At 35.1% G+C, this 15,076-nt stretch overlaps 1 protein-coding gene and 1 pseudogene across 2 annotated transcripts in view; both read left to right on the top strand.

The window, feature by feature from the left end:
• Nucleotides 1–15,076, top strand: part of KCNH7 (potassium voltage-gated channel subfamily H member 7) — a 436,066-nt gene that overhangs the window by 370,340 nt on the left and 50,650 nt on the right. For both annotated transcript variants that reach the window (XM_040971656.1, XM_040971657.1), the window contains exons 7-8: nucleotides 610–1,035; nucleotides 9,431–9,830. In XM_040971656.1, the coding sequence (XP_040827590.1) occupies nucleotides 610–1,035; nucleotides 9,431–9,830 (826 nt within the window). The remainder of the gene's footprint in view (nucleotides 1–609; nucleotides 1,036–9,430; nucleotides 9,831–15,076) is intronic.
• LOC121150794 lies at nucleotides 12,795–13,925 on the top strand (annotated as a pseudogene).

Raw genomic sequence — 15,076 nt, 5'->3', positions numbered from 1 at the left:
AACATTTGTCACTGTTTCATGGAAACGTTCATTATTTTCAGTGAAAATTGTACTTCTCAAGAAATTGCAGTGAAGGCCTAACGCTGTAGCCTAGTGGCTAACGTCCTTCCCGTCAACGCCCTGGGAACCCATGTGAGTGAAAACTCCAATCCAGGTGACCCCGCTTCCCATCCAGCCGTGGCCTGGGAAAGCAGCAGAGACCAGCCCAAGGCCTTGAGACCCTGCACCTGCATGGAAGACCAGGAAGATTCTCCTGGCTCCTGGTTTCAGATTGGCACAGCTCTGACCATTGGGACTACTTGGGGCATGAATCATCAGATGAAGGGTCTTCCTCTCTGTCTCTCCTCCTTTCTGTATATCTGACTTTCCAATGAAACAAAAATAACTCTTTTTTACAAAATTAGCAATGAAACTTTCTCAGCAAAAATATACTACTTCGTAGGAGTTAAACAGTCCTTTTAAATGTGTGTTTGTCTTATATACTTTAATGTTGTGTCAATCTTTTGTAATAGATTTTGCTATGTAACTTATTTTGCTATACAATTTCTTTGCTTAAGATCGAATTGTGGCATTTTTAATAATGTGTGTGATTTTTCTTTCTATGTTCAGGTTCTCTCACTGGGAGCAGATGTCCTGCCCGAATATAAACTGCAAACACCACGCATCAACAAGTTTACAATATTGCACTACAGCCCCTTCAAGGCGGTCTGGGATTGGCTAATTCTGCTGCTGGTCATTTACACGGCGATATTCACTCCCTATTCTGCAGCTTTTCTGCTCAATGACAGAGAAGAACAGAAAAGACGAGAATGTGGTTATTCTTGTAGCCCTTTGAATGTGGTAGACTTGATTGTCGATATTATGTTTATCATAGACATTCTAATAAACTTCAGAACAACATATGTAAATCAGAATGAAGAAGTGGTAAGTGATCCCGCCAAAATAGCAATACACTACTTCAAAGGCTGGTTCCTGATCGACATGGTCGCAGCCATTCCTTTTGACTTGCTGATTTTTGGATCAGGTTCTGATGAGGTAAGAACCCACTTAAGAATCTTATTTTCGCCAGGACTGAAATTATAAACATAAATTCTTTTAACTGCAATAATAATAATAAGGTTATGTTACGGTCTTCCTGTTTTCATAGATGAAATTTGCTTTCACTTAAAAATAATGTAAATGATATGGAGTCATTTTTCAGTTGCAGATAATTTGAATTCTTTCCATTTTTGCTTTGAGATTAAAAAAAACCTCTTTATTCTTTAGCCAACAAATGAAACTTTGAAATAAGTGGTTCATAACACATAGCAATTTCCAGAATAGAGTATTTTCTACATGTGAAATTTTGCATGTAGAATTATCAAGCATTAAGATGTCTCTTTCTTGAATCATTACTGTGGTTTGAAACAATAGGAATTTGTATTTTTTCTTATTCAAATTATGTGGAAGACAGTACTTTCAGAAATGTGTTGTTCAAAATCCTTGCTTCTGAATAATATTCAGGTTGAAAATATTTCTATGTGTCCCTAATGCCTCATCAATTTGCAAACTTCAAGGAAATGGGAGAAAAGGATTACAGTGCATTGTCTGGATATTAAAGCCCATACTTTAATCAGATTCTCAAAGGGCTCTTTAACCCAAAAGAAATTAGGTTTCTCTAAACTCACTCCCATATAATATGCCTTGACTTTTTGTTGTTTATAGTTTTTCTGAATTCTATACTGGGAAAATTTACAAAAAAAAAAAAAGTATAGTTAGTTCTAAAGAAGTGCATTGAAAAAGATAACTTCAATAGTTGGATTTTTTTCATTTAATTCTAATGTCTTTTGTACCTCAAAACTCCTCACAATCTTTTAATTTTTCTCAAGTGGAGACAAATCAAATAATTTGTACTTCCTCTGCTGCCTACACAGCCAATAACTTTTTTAAGATACCAGAGAACTCCTCTGCCAATAGCAGTCAGTAGAATTATAAACTTTCCTACTTATATGCTGGCCAAACTCCGAGTTAGTTACAAGCACAGCATAGGAGCAAGTAGAAGAGAACTCTGCCAGATTCTTCCAATCCAACGGAAAGGCTCAGGGCGTCTTTACACATGTGTGGAATGAAGACAAGAGTACTGGCTTCCCTTCTCAAAATGTTTGTTTCTTTCAGCTTTATAATAATACAATACATGTGAAACTCTTAGAAAAATATTTACAAAAAATTAAGTTGCTATTGAACTAATTGAATTTTTCATAAATACTATGGTTTTGTATTTGAACTAGTAGAAAGATTATTCACCTAATTACAAGAAATAAACTCATATTAATGAAAAAGCAAATTAAACCTCCCTCCCAAAATTTAAAATGTGTACACCAGCAGTAAGCTCCATTTCAGCTCAGGGAAATGAAAGGCTGTATACAAAACAAAGGAGCAAATGGATTCTTTGGGAAAATTGATATATTTATAATATCTGAACAATGAAGATGGAATAATCATGTGTGTCTGACCACAACTGGAGATACTGCAATGGGAAGACCATTGTCTGGCTGACCTTTGCAAAGATGCAGTAGAATGATGTCTGCAGACAAGAGAGGGTAATAAGAGGGCACAAGATATAAACCCCATGCTGTACTGCAGGAGGGTAAAAACAGCTTGCATTAGGTGGTGGTCATAGAGATGCAGAGAAGCAGATAAATTTGGGATAGCTTTTGGAAGTGAGCCATCAGTCTTCTTTGGTGGATAAAATAGTGTATGGAAGTGCTGGAAAAAAAGGCAGACTTAAAAATTATTGAAAGATTGTTTTTATTACTTATTTACTCTTGCTGAAATACAGTTTTGGAAGAAAGGGAGAGTTCCTATGACACTTCGATAAATGATAATACGTTTATCCAGATGGTAGAAACCTGGATTTAAGAAGGTGCTCTGTGGGGGAGAAATTCCCTCTTTGACCATCGTAAGTTTGAGATGCTTATTAGTCATCAAGTACAGATGGTGTGTGGGCATGTTGGGAACCCCACAAATAAGGAGAAAAACCTACATGTGAGTATAAAAACAAAAATTGAGATCCATTAAGGTAAAAATTAGATATAATTGTGGGAAAAGTTAGTTTGAATCCAGGATCATGAACCAATATCAGTGTGGATCTTTTAAAATATAAAGGTCTAGGAATTCATAGTCGGTGTTATTTGAAGGAAAGCCATGAAAGTTGCATTTTTGTGTCTCTTTGTTTTAAATTTTATTTTTACTGTTGCTTATATATTTGAAAAAAAATGCATGCCCATGTGGGCTATGATCACTGGGGTCAGGTGTAGAGGAAGATGGGTAGGACAAATACTTCAGGTTTTTCTTCTCTCTTGTGTCCACAGTGGAGGTGACGAAGGGACCACTCCTAAACTTCAAACTATATCAGCACCCCCAGGGAATGAGTACCCCTTAGGGACTCCGATGTGGGGAAGAGTGTTCTGAGGGTGTTCCCTGCATGGCTTTGATAGTTCTAAGAAATTGGTTTCACTGCTCCCAGGTTGATAAAATAAAATCTATTGCTTGACAAATTCCACTTTAGTGCATCCATAGACCTAAGAACATGCTTCAAAGCTTGGCCAGGAGAATTGTCCAAGCTGTCTTACTTTCCATCGTCTGACGAGCCACTCAGTGTCCCCTGATGGCCTAGATGGACTGGCTGTCATGTCCTCCTGTGCATCTAGGCATGCTGTCCACTGCATAGGTATCAGCAACTGAGGGGGCTTAGTCCTGATACATGTAGGAGGGTGCACGCATTCTGTGATTTTTTTTTCCTATGGCCAGGTTTTGAGCCTAGCAGCCTAGCTAGGGAGTCCCCAAGAAGTCTGGGGTGACCTCCTACTTGACTCTTGTGTGTGCCAGCCAGTGAATGGTCAGATGCAGTCTGTCACCTTCACCAGCCAACCAGTGGATGCAGTTACCTGGTCAGCTCCTCTCGAACCTCATATCTCATTAGAACCAATGGGTGCTGTGATCCAGCCCAGCCAATTAGCTATAGACGTGGTCCTCGTGCATACCAGCAAAAGCCCATGAAGCCCAGCCCCAATCTCAATTTTTGCACATGCAATTATCTGCTGTAGCCTAGCCCAGCCCAGCCCATATTCCATTCATCTCTCATGCACGTACCATGTGGGTGTTGTGACTTAGCTTAGTCTGAAGTGTCAAGAATGATTATGCTCTTTAGATATACAAAGACTGATGATCGTATCTGAAACAAGGAGAAACTAAAGGGGAAGACTTTCATGTGCTCATAGGTGAGCATTTCTGTAGAACAAATTCAACACTACATTAATAAATAAGGGAGGATTTCTGCAAATAAGAACAGATATGCATTATGAATTGTTTATTTATAATTGCATTATTAAAATGTTTTCTTTCTGTATCATGCAAGCATTGATTAGATCATTAAAGATTAATTTTGTCAGGCAATTTAAACATCAATGCTTTTCTTAGCAATTTTCCTAAATGCTAAACCACTACAAAAATTTTTTTAAATCTTATTTATATTCAACTCTAGAGAAGAAAAAGTCAAATTTCACACCTGTAATATTTTACACATAAAACATAACATTCAGCAATCTTTAAATGATAACTTGGCACATGCCAGTTTTATTAAAACAGGTACCACATATATGTTCATATGTCTCAAAATAACCTCTTAATAGTTTAACTTCACAAACAAAATGCCTATGAATAACTAGGGAATCTTCAGTGATATTAAAATCACATTGAAGAAAATGCATACTTGGCATCATTGAGCTGGCTTGTGTCATTAATATCCTCATGATATTAATATTACCTGTAGAGACCAGGAAAAGATGCTTCATTTCCCAATTTTTTACATCATTATCAACATACTACCTACAAAAAATTATCTCAACATCTTTCTAGAAAAGAAAGAATATGATTGGGTATATTTACAAAAAATCAACTTTTGATTACCTTTGTAAAATTTTCCACATTTTGTTCTTCTCTGCTGTTGCAATTTTACAGATATTCACAATCAGAATCTAGAGAATTCTGCCAGGATGTGGATTTCATTAACTTTACCAACCTGGAAATTAGTATTCTTATGATAAATTACTTGCTTTATTTACTTCTTCCTCATCCAACATTGCTTTTATTTCTCATGAATAGTGAATAAAAACAAGATGCTTGAAATCAGACTGAGTATTCGTTTCTTTGAGGACAAATTACAGTAGCAATGAGGAAATTCTACTCAGAATTTCCGAATAGTTCTGCCAGATGAATTGTAGAATGAACATGAGCAAAATCTGACAAGCATCTATGAAGAAACTTTAATCAAATAAGCTACTCTTTGTGACTTTTAGCATAGATCTTATTAACTTGTTGAAAGTTATTTTGTAAAACATCATAAATGCACATATGCAATCTGATATAACAAATCACTTTTTAAAGATATGTGCACATATATATGTCTACATAAGAAGTAGCTATGTTTTTACTGAGTTATATTTGGCATACTTTCCAAAATATTTGGAAATTTTATCATATTTCCCAAATCTATAATACGATAAATAAGTGGCACAGAATCCTGAATTGTTATGCTTTAAGCTGATCATGTATTGATTTATAAGTGATTATGAACCATATTTTGCTAAAAATGAATAATCCAATTTTTATTAAATTTTAGGAAAATCGGATTCCTATTTTTAAAATATAAAAACTATTTATTTAGTTGATGTAAAATTTGCTGCTGTTTATCATGATTTTAATGCAACATTTCTGCTTTCATATTTTCTAAATTTATAACTTCCTCTGACCCATATTTCCCACACACTCATTCTCTTTCTTTCCTTCCTATTGTTTTTAATTGTACAGCAGCATATTTATGTTCATTTCACTGTCACAGGTCTTACATTCCATTAGGTTAAAAAGTTCAAAATATAGCAAGTAGAAAAAAGCCCCACTGTTCTTCAAAATTATAGACCAAGGCTGTTAGAATAATCAAATCTCAAAATGTTAATTTTACCTAATAGAGTATCTTTTTGTTCTCTTTGTGTTAATAATAATTTTATGACCACTTTTCTATGTTGTTATGAGAAGAACGAAGATTAGTTCAACTTTCAACAGAATAGAGTGGTGGTAATAAAACAAAAAGAAAATGTCATAGTAGTAAAAGTTGTTAGTTATTAGAATGAGTTTTTCTGTAAGGCTGTAAAATTTCTTCATTAATAGGTAAACCTCATGAAAGTATATTTCAAAAGGTCTACGGAAAGTGGAATTGAAGATAGATTTATTATGGAGAAAATAATTTAGACTCATACATAGTATTTTATTATTTTCATTTTCATGAACTTGTTGAAGATATCCTGTTTGTTAGGTTTGAAAAAAAATAAGGAATAGCCGTGGTAAATAGGTCAGAGGTTTATACACATTCAAAATACATGCACTGCATTAGTTAATGTGCCCTCAGAAATATAAAAATAGGGCCCGACATAATGGCTTAATGACTAAATTCTCATATTGCAAACACCAAAATTATATATGGCATCAGTTAATGCCCCAGTTGCTCCACTTCCTATCAGTTTCCTGCTTGTGGCGTGGAAAACCAATATAGGATGGCCAAAAGCCTTGGAATCCTGCACTCATGTGGGTAACTCAGAAGAAGAAGCTCCTGGCTTCTGGCTTTGGATCAGCTCAGCTCTGGGCATTGCAGCCACTTTGGGGAATGAATCAGCGGATGGAAGATCTTTCTTACAGTCTCCCCTTCTCTCTGCAAATCTGGTCTGAAATATATAGATGCCTTTCGTATATATAATATATGTGTGTATATATGCATGTAATATAAATTGTAGTTTAGGTTGATAAAGGACTAGTGAATAGTAACAGTATTATGCAATTTCCTGAGTAAGTAATTTATTGAATGATATGTACAATACCAAAGTTAAAGAGATCCAGCTAAAAAATTTAGAGAAAACCATGACTAAATAACCATTAAGTTTATTACACACTAGATTTCCATTTTATCACTTTCAAGTCAGATATTACTTGTCAAATAGTAGTGTGATATATGAGGTACAAAGTTTCAGGGAGGTTTCATTTTATCAATTCTGTAGATGAAATCCAAAATCATATACTTTCTACCATTTTTAAAACAATGTTCTACTTTTCATAGGTAAAGATTTTAGAGAGTAATGGGGTTGGGGGGGTGGCTAGCACATTTTAAAGATCACACTTCTGGACAAGTTTACTACAAATGAAGTAACATTATTCTTGAAAATTAGCCTTTTTATTTTGCTGAACATTTCCACCAAATTCATTGCCTGAGTTGTTGAATGCCAGTAGGAAATGACCAGAGCAGACAGGTGATGCAGTGGTTGAGACACAGCCTGAGAAAACTGTGTCCCAAGTCAAAGTCCTTGGCCTTGATTTCTGGTTGCCCATCCAATTTCTATGTGTTGCTAATGGACACTCTGGGATGCAATAGTGATAGATTAGTTAGCTGAGTGTCGGCTACCCACAGGACAGGCTAAATTGGTTTGAATTTCAGGTTTGGGTTAGAAAAGTGTTTGTCAGCCGCTGTGCAAGGAGAAGAGTGGACACAAAATGTAAGATGGAAAATCTCTTTCTTTGACTTCAAAATAAATTTAAAACTAATCAAACATATTTGAACATTTTTAACCTATTCTAATTTTAAGCCTACAAAAAGAATTCCATTGAAATGTTGTCTGATTGCTTATACAATGTTTACCATAAAATATCACATATATTTCTTGAGTCTGAGTCAGGAAATCTAACATATTTCTAAGATCAAATTGTTTAATTTTTTAAGATGTATTTTTTATTTTTATTGGAAAGGCAGATTTATGGAGAGGAGGAGAGACAGAGAAAAAGCGTTTCTGTCCGCTGGTTCACTCCCCAAGTGGCTGAAAGGGCCAGAGCTGAGCCGATCCAAAGCCAGGAGTTAGGAGTTTCTTCCAGGTCTCCCAGGCAGATGCAGGGTGTCAAGGCTTTGAGCTGTCCTCTACTACTTTCCCAGGTTATCAGCAAGGAAATGGATGGGAAGTGGAAGAGCTGGAACACAAACTAGCACCCATATAGGATCCTGGGCACTGCCAGGCGAGAATTTGGCCACTATGGCCCTGATAAGCCTTTTTAATTTTATTATTTTATTTTATTATTTTATTTCATTCTCTGCCAAGAGTAACAGCAGACAGTACTTTTTTTTCAAATTACAAGGAAAGTAACAGTAATATCCAGGAGAATATTATTTTTGCTATGTTTTTGATTCGTTTTGTTTTCAGTTGTTTTACTGGTAGTTTCACTTATGTTTTCAAAAGTTGAAAAAATTAGATAGCTTCCTAAGCTTAATCTGGTTATTACATGAATTAGATACTAATATGCATTCTGGAAACAATTTCCTTCAGTCAAATTCTGATGTTAACACAGTATAAGGTGGCACTTCTTTTTCACTTACAGGTATTATCATGATCATTGTGCTGAACAATGAGAGCTAATTTTCCTGAATAAGCAAGCAAGAAGAGACTGACAATTCTTAATTTTTATGTAGGATTTTGGTGCAATTAACTTTTCTCCATTCTGTTATCTGGGAAAAGATTCATTAAATCTTTGGGGATATACTTCGATAAGAATTATTAGAAAAGGATTAATAAATTCCAAAGTATCATCTACAAAATGCACTGGACATGATCCTGTCTAATGAAGGATGCTTAGTGTGTCAGCAGCAACTTGATAACAACTGAAATAAAACCAAGACGTAGGGTCCATTGTCAAACTACCTTCTGTAGTGATATTTGGGTATGTAATATAATATCACACTAGAATGGATTGGACAGTTGGTGTCAATATTCTTTCATTTCTGTGATGAGAAAGAGATCAACTGATTAAAATCTCTCTTGGTTCTCTCTTTCTTGAGTCTCTCTCTCACACTTGCTCATACTATCTTGGCAATTATTGTGTGTGAAAAATATTGCTTGAAAATGCACTTTATCATACAACATTCTTCTTCAACTTATTATTTGTTTATAAACTGCTTCTCAACATCAGAAATGACACTGCCTACTTTCTCTATTAAAAAAGTGACTATGTCAATTCCATAGCGCAAATCCAATGTGAATTGTGTGGTAACGCACAGGAACATACAAGGATATTGGTGAACAGGCAAATAACTGAGTATCAAACATGTGCCTGGTCTTGGACAGGGAGTAAAACAAGACAGATTCTGTATCTCATAGAATGCTGTGAGATGGAACTAACATGCCATACACTTTCATTTTTTGAAACATTATAGAGTTTTAACAAAGAATTAGCCTTAATACTTACCCCAGATAGACAGATATCTTCAATACTATCAAGTCGCCTGTTTTGCTTCCTTTGTTTCACATGACTGTCTTTGAATTATTTACCCAGTGTTTCTGACCAACCACATTTATTCCCACAGACAACAACATTAATTGGTCTTTTGAAGACTGCTCGACTCCTTCGTCTAGTGCGAGTGGCCAGGAAGCTGGATCGATATTCAGAATATGGCGCTGCTGTTCTAATGCTCTTAATGTGCATATTTGCCCTGATTGCTCACTGGCTGGCTTGCATTTGGTATGCAATTGGGAATGTAGAAAGGCCATATCTGACTGACAAAATTGGATGGTTGGATTCCTTAGGACAACAAATTGGGAAACGTTACAATGACAGTGACTCAAGCTCTGGACCATCCATTAAAGACAAATACGTCACAGCACTTTATTTTACCTTCAGCAGTTTAACCAGTGTAGGATTCGGGAATGTGTCTCCAAACACCAATTCGGAGAAAATCTTTTCAATTTGTGTCATGTTGATTGGCTGTAAGTAGATTTCTCTTTTTCTATGTATGTTCCCAAAAAATCCTCAAAAAATTTACATCAAGAGAATAAAGCACAAAAATATTGAAAAGTCTAAAGGCACAGAATCCAATGATATTTAAAAGCTAGAAATCATAAGACTGTGCCCATAAAACTCGTTTAGCTATTTGATGTATATGAGTGTATTTGCACATATTTCCAGTGAGCTCTAACAATATTAGAAAATCATTTTCTTTCTCAATTCCTGTATGTGTGCACTAGGTAAATAAGCTTCAGAAAAATGAGTGACAGAGTTTCAACCAAACAAAAACCAAAAATGTATTGTAAAATACTATGCATGCACTAGAATTATACATGTAGAATTATAATGCTTATCAAGTTGAATGTGCAGATTACCCAAACCAGTGAAATAAAGGCAGCATGCAGTGCATCTCAGATATAGTCTTTAAACATTTTGGGAGAAGTTCTCATTTTAGTAAATTGTTTTTTAAAAATATTGGAATCCTACTTTTAGCCATTTTGGTGTACCTATAACCTTAGCCTTTCCCTGACCCCACCCCCCCCCCAAAAAAAAAGAGAGAGAGAGAAGAAGAAGAAGAATGCAAGAATGCAAGTAGGTTATTTCCAGCATTGGAAAACAAATGAGAAGTTTGAGCCGTTAGAAAAGGAAAGCAACCTTGATGCCCTCATGTTATCTTTGGCTTTCTTCCTGGGAACACTTTATGAACCAGAGCGAATAGTGAAAAAAAAAAAAACAACCTAAGAAGACTGTAGAAGTCTCTGAGCTAAGAAAATAATATCAGAGGTCCTGATGGCTGATTTAAAGTGATTTCCAAACCAGTGCATTAGAGAAGAGGGCAAGGATTAGAGTTTGGGGCAAGGAATGTTTCAAAAATCTCCAAAGGTATCCCTCTGATCATAATAATGGTACTTAATCACAAGTACATGGGGAAAAAATGCCTTAAGATCTGGTCTAGAAACTATAGAATTGTTTCTCTCTCTCTCTTTCTGTTTGGAGAAAGATAAATAGTATTAATTTTACTATGCTCAGATGCAGTTTTAAATTAATAAACACATTAGAAAGATATTAAGAAGTAGGAAAATGTGACTGAAAAGCATGAGAAAAATGAAATAAAATGTAGCCAAAATTGACAGAGATGATGTTGCTAACAGAAGATGCCATGCACTTGAATAAATGTATATATGAAACCTCAAAAAATGAGATTGAAAAAGGCAGAAAAAATAATCACTGGAAATTTTTAAAAAATGAACAAATCTGTAAATTAGAGTGAAGAAATTCAACTAATCCTAAAAAAATTAATGATGAACAAAATATAGCATACCACTTCATAAGTGACAAAAACAAAATCTTAAAAACAGGGTGAGAAAAAAAAAGATTATTTACAAATGAAAAACATAGGTGTCTTAGTTCATTTTGTATTACTGAAGCAGAATACTGGATAATTTTTAAAGGAATGGAATGCATGTCTTTTTTCCCCTGGAGTCTGACTAGTCCAATATCAATACTGTGATGGAAAGCATCAGATGGTCCAAGAGTGCAAGAGTTTGCAAGCTCTTCATCTTATGAAACTACTTATCCCATCATTGGGGTGCTACTCTCATCACTTCATCTTATCCTTCAAATATCATTAACATGGGAATTTCTGATTAAATTACAAACACATGAACTTGTGGAGGACACACTCAAACCATGACAATAAGACTAAAAGATGGTTTCTTATTAGAAACAATGGGAATCAAAAAAAAAAAAAACAAAAAAGGAACAAAATCTTTGAATTGCAGAAAGAAAAAGCACCATCATAAAAATCTGTGTTTGATTAAGTTATCCTAAAAATGTGACAAGTAAGACTATATCATTCCTCATGGGCAGAGTACTAGAAATTAGCCATTTTTCCAAATAAAAGAAAAATGATACCAGATGCAATTTTTCTCAGCATAAAGGAAGAATATCAGAAATGATAAATCTGTATAAATTTAAGAGTTTTTCACAGTTTTAGATATCTTAAAATAATTTGCAGTTTGTACCAAAAATTGTTTGTCAAAAAAATAGATTATAAGTAACATATTGGAGATACTATGATAATAATACAAAGAAATGTGAAAGAGAATGGAAGTATACTATTGTAGGATTCCTACATCATATGTGAACTAATGTTATGTTACTTAAGACACCTAATAAATGTGATAAATTAAAATTCATGTTGGAAATCAGTAACTGTAGTAAGCCAACAGAGAAGACAAAAATAAATGATAAAATATAATCAACCCAAAGGATAACATAAGAGAAATGGAACAGTAGAAAACAGACAGCAGGAAGAGAACTTTAAATACAATCATATCAATAATTACCATAACGGTAGATTGTCTAAACTTATTCATTGAAATTCAGATATTGTCTATATTGTAAGAAAAAGTTAGGGTGGCTTTGTGGCGCAGTAGGCACTTTCTTTGCTGGTGCATTGAGACATTGATTAAGCCATCCTATGTGCTGACCCGCAAAACAACTCTCACATTTAAAAGTCTCAAACATACTTAGTATTTCTCTTGTGGGATCACAAACAAAATCACAATTCAGTAACAATAACAACAAATAGTAGAGAGAAGAAAAGGAGGAAATAAAGGAAAGACCAATAGATATTTGAGACACTTGCAAATAAGTAACTTATGATTCAAAGAAAAAAAAATCACATGGGAAACTAAAAAAATAATAAAAATGAAAAGAAAAATGAAATGTGTCAAAAATTAAAGCAGACATCTAGTTTTTAGAGAGAAAAAATATAGCAATGTTTTTATTACTATGTTAAAATATGTGAAGTGAAAGATCTAAGCTCATATCTGGAAAAGTTAGTAAAAGCACAGCTTTTCAGTTTTTTGCTCATCAGAGGAAAGAGGCAATTAGTTCGGTCTCCATTGTTTGGTGTTGAGAGTCCCAAGAGGGATGACAGAGGCCGTGGCCATGGTGAGTGCTTTGGTTACAGAGGCAGCCCAGGAGCGTCCAAGCCCTGTGTGCTATATATACACCATTTGATTTCTATTTCTGTGAAATGGTTTTCCCCTGAGTCAAGCCAGCTCCTGGTGAAGCTTTCTTTACTGAAGCTTTGTTGAAGACAAAGGATCCTGTGCCTAACTCTGCTGAACAGCATTCTACCCTTTCTCAAGTGACAAAAGTAGACAATGTGATTGACAATTTGATTGTGGTTCCAGGGATATTTGCTGTGTAAATTTAATAAGGTAGATAAATAGGATCTTACAGAAGGGAACAATGACTACAGGACACAATGTGGCTGACCTGTTTCTAATACTGAAGATTCTTTTTGCTAAACTGAGACAGAAAGTGGTTGAAAGCCCAAGAGCAGAGAATCCTTCAGAAGTCTGGGCCATGGCTGACCCTTAAAATTGGTCTTGAAATAAATTCTTCTGATGCTTCCATCAACCTCTTCATTAAACAGTGCCTTGTAATATTCAAACACTGGAGTCAGAGCTTCATGTCTACATCAAGGTGTTACACAGTGTGTTAGCAGCCATCCAACACATCCTATGGTTTGATGAAGATGCTTCTCAGTGCAGTTTAAAAGTATCAGAGTAATGAAGGACTTCACGGTTTGTTTCCTTGGTTATGTGCCTGTCCCCTCTCACCTTGGATCCTTGGTCTACTTGGACACTATGCTGTGATGAATAATTCCACCACACAGCATTTGGTCTGCAGGCATTTCTGCGGAACTGCTCCTTTCCAGTTCTGATCCCTGCCAGCGTAGCCAACTTAGAGTCCACATAGTCATGATGTTGGCACAGCAGGATACCATCCACTCCGCGGCTCAGACTGGGCTCCAGACCGTCTCACGTGTTGGATTCAGAAAGATCCCGGGGCAGAAGAGTGATGTCAGGAATCTTGCTTCAGAAAAACTTGCCTGGGATGGAATGATAGTCACTCCCTCAGGAAAGGCTTCTAAGAAGCCACCAGGGAAGAGTGAGAGGAAGCAGAGAATACAGAAGTATGAGCTCCAAGAGAGAAAGGGGAAAGCTGGAAATCTGAGGTGTGGCTTCCCTGTTCTACTCAACAAGAAGACTAGAGCTTAAAGTAGCTGCTGCAAGGCTAGAAATGCACCATATGAAAGAAAAGGATTATAAAGGGTTGTGATTTCTTTATGACAATAAATTTGGTGATTTAAATGAAATGAATGAATTCTTAAAATAATGCAAAAGTGAAACAAACAAAATCAGCCACACGTCCTAAAGTAAAAATTCATAAAAAAAATTTGGGGGAGATTTCATCAAAATCATAGTATCTACTCTTCAAAGGATATTATTACAAAAGAAAAAGGCAACTGAGTAAATTGAAGAAAATATTCCCAATGCTTATCTCTGAAAATAGATTTGCATCAAGGGGTTATTAAAAAATCTTACCAATATCTTAAGAAGAAAACTCAATTTAAAACTGAAATCAATGTCTGAATAATTTTTACAGAAGAAAGTATATCGATCGTCAATATGTACATGAAAATGTGTGGCTAGCAATCAGAAAAATTTAAATTAAAACCCTTTAATGAAGTTTACGTAACTTAAATGGCTAAAATCACAGACTCCAAAACCAAATGTTGGAGAGAAGGTAAACAGCTGATCCTACTGGTGAGAATTTAATGGTACAACTTTGTAAAGCAGTTTCACTGTTTTTTTATTAAGTTAAACATACAACAAAAAGCATGCAAATCCATTTATAAGTATTTTTAAAACAACTGAAAATATATGTCCGCAGAAAGACCTGTACATACATATTCATGGCAGTTTTATTCATAATAGCCAAAAATGAGAAACAATGAAGGTTCAATCAACAAGAGAAGGAACAAATTGTGATACAAAACAATAAAAAAAAAATTGAAACACAGAAGAATGTTTCCTCAAAAACTGTACTAAGGGAAAAAAATAAGACTCATGAATATGTGGTTTATGAGTCTATATATGTATTTCTAGAAAGTACAAACTATTGGAATGGCATAAAGTGGTTCAGTGGCTGAATTAAGTCTGAAATGAGGGACAGAGGCAGCCAATGGACTCAGGTAAACCTTCTGAGGCTGAAAATACCCTGTGTCTTGATTGTGTTTAAAGGCTGATCATGTTTCTCCAAACAGCTTAAGTGTGCCTTTAAAATGAATGTGTCATGTTTCACATATATTACATCCAATTCTAGACTGTTTCTAAGATGATTTTTTAAAGTTATAAAACAGAATAGC

Source organism: Ochotona curzoniae, unplaced genomic scaffold, assembly GCF_017591425.1.
Source record: "Ochotona curzoniae isolate NIBS_2020 unplaced genomic scaffold, NIBS_Ocur_1.0 contig_2210, whole genome shotgun sequence".
Lineage (NCBI taxonomy): Eukaryota > Metazoa > Chordata > Mammalia > Lagomorpha > Ochotonidae > Ochotona > Ochotona curzoniae.
The sequence above is the reverse complement of the archived record's forward strand: the minus strand, read 5'-3'. Positions and strand labels throughout refer to the sequence as shown.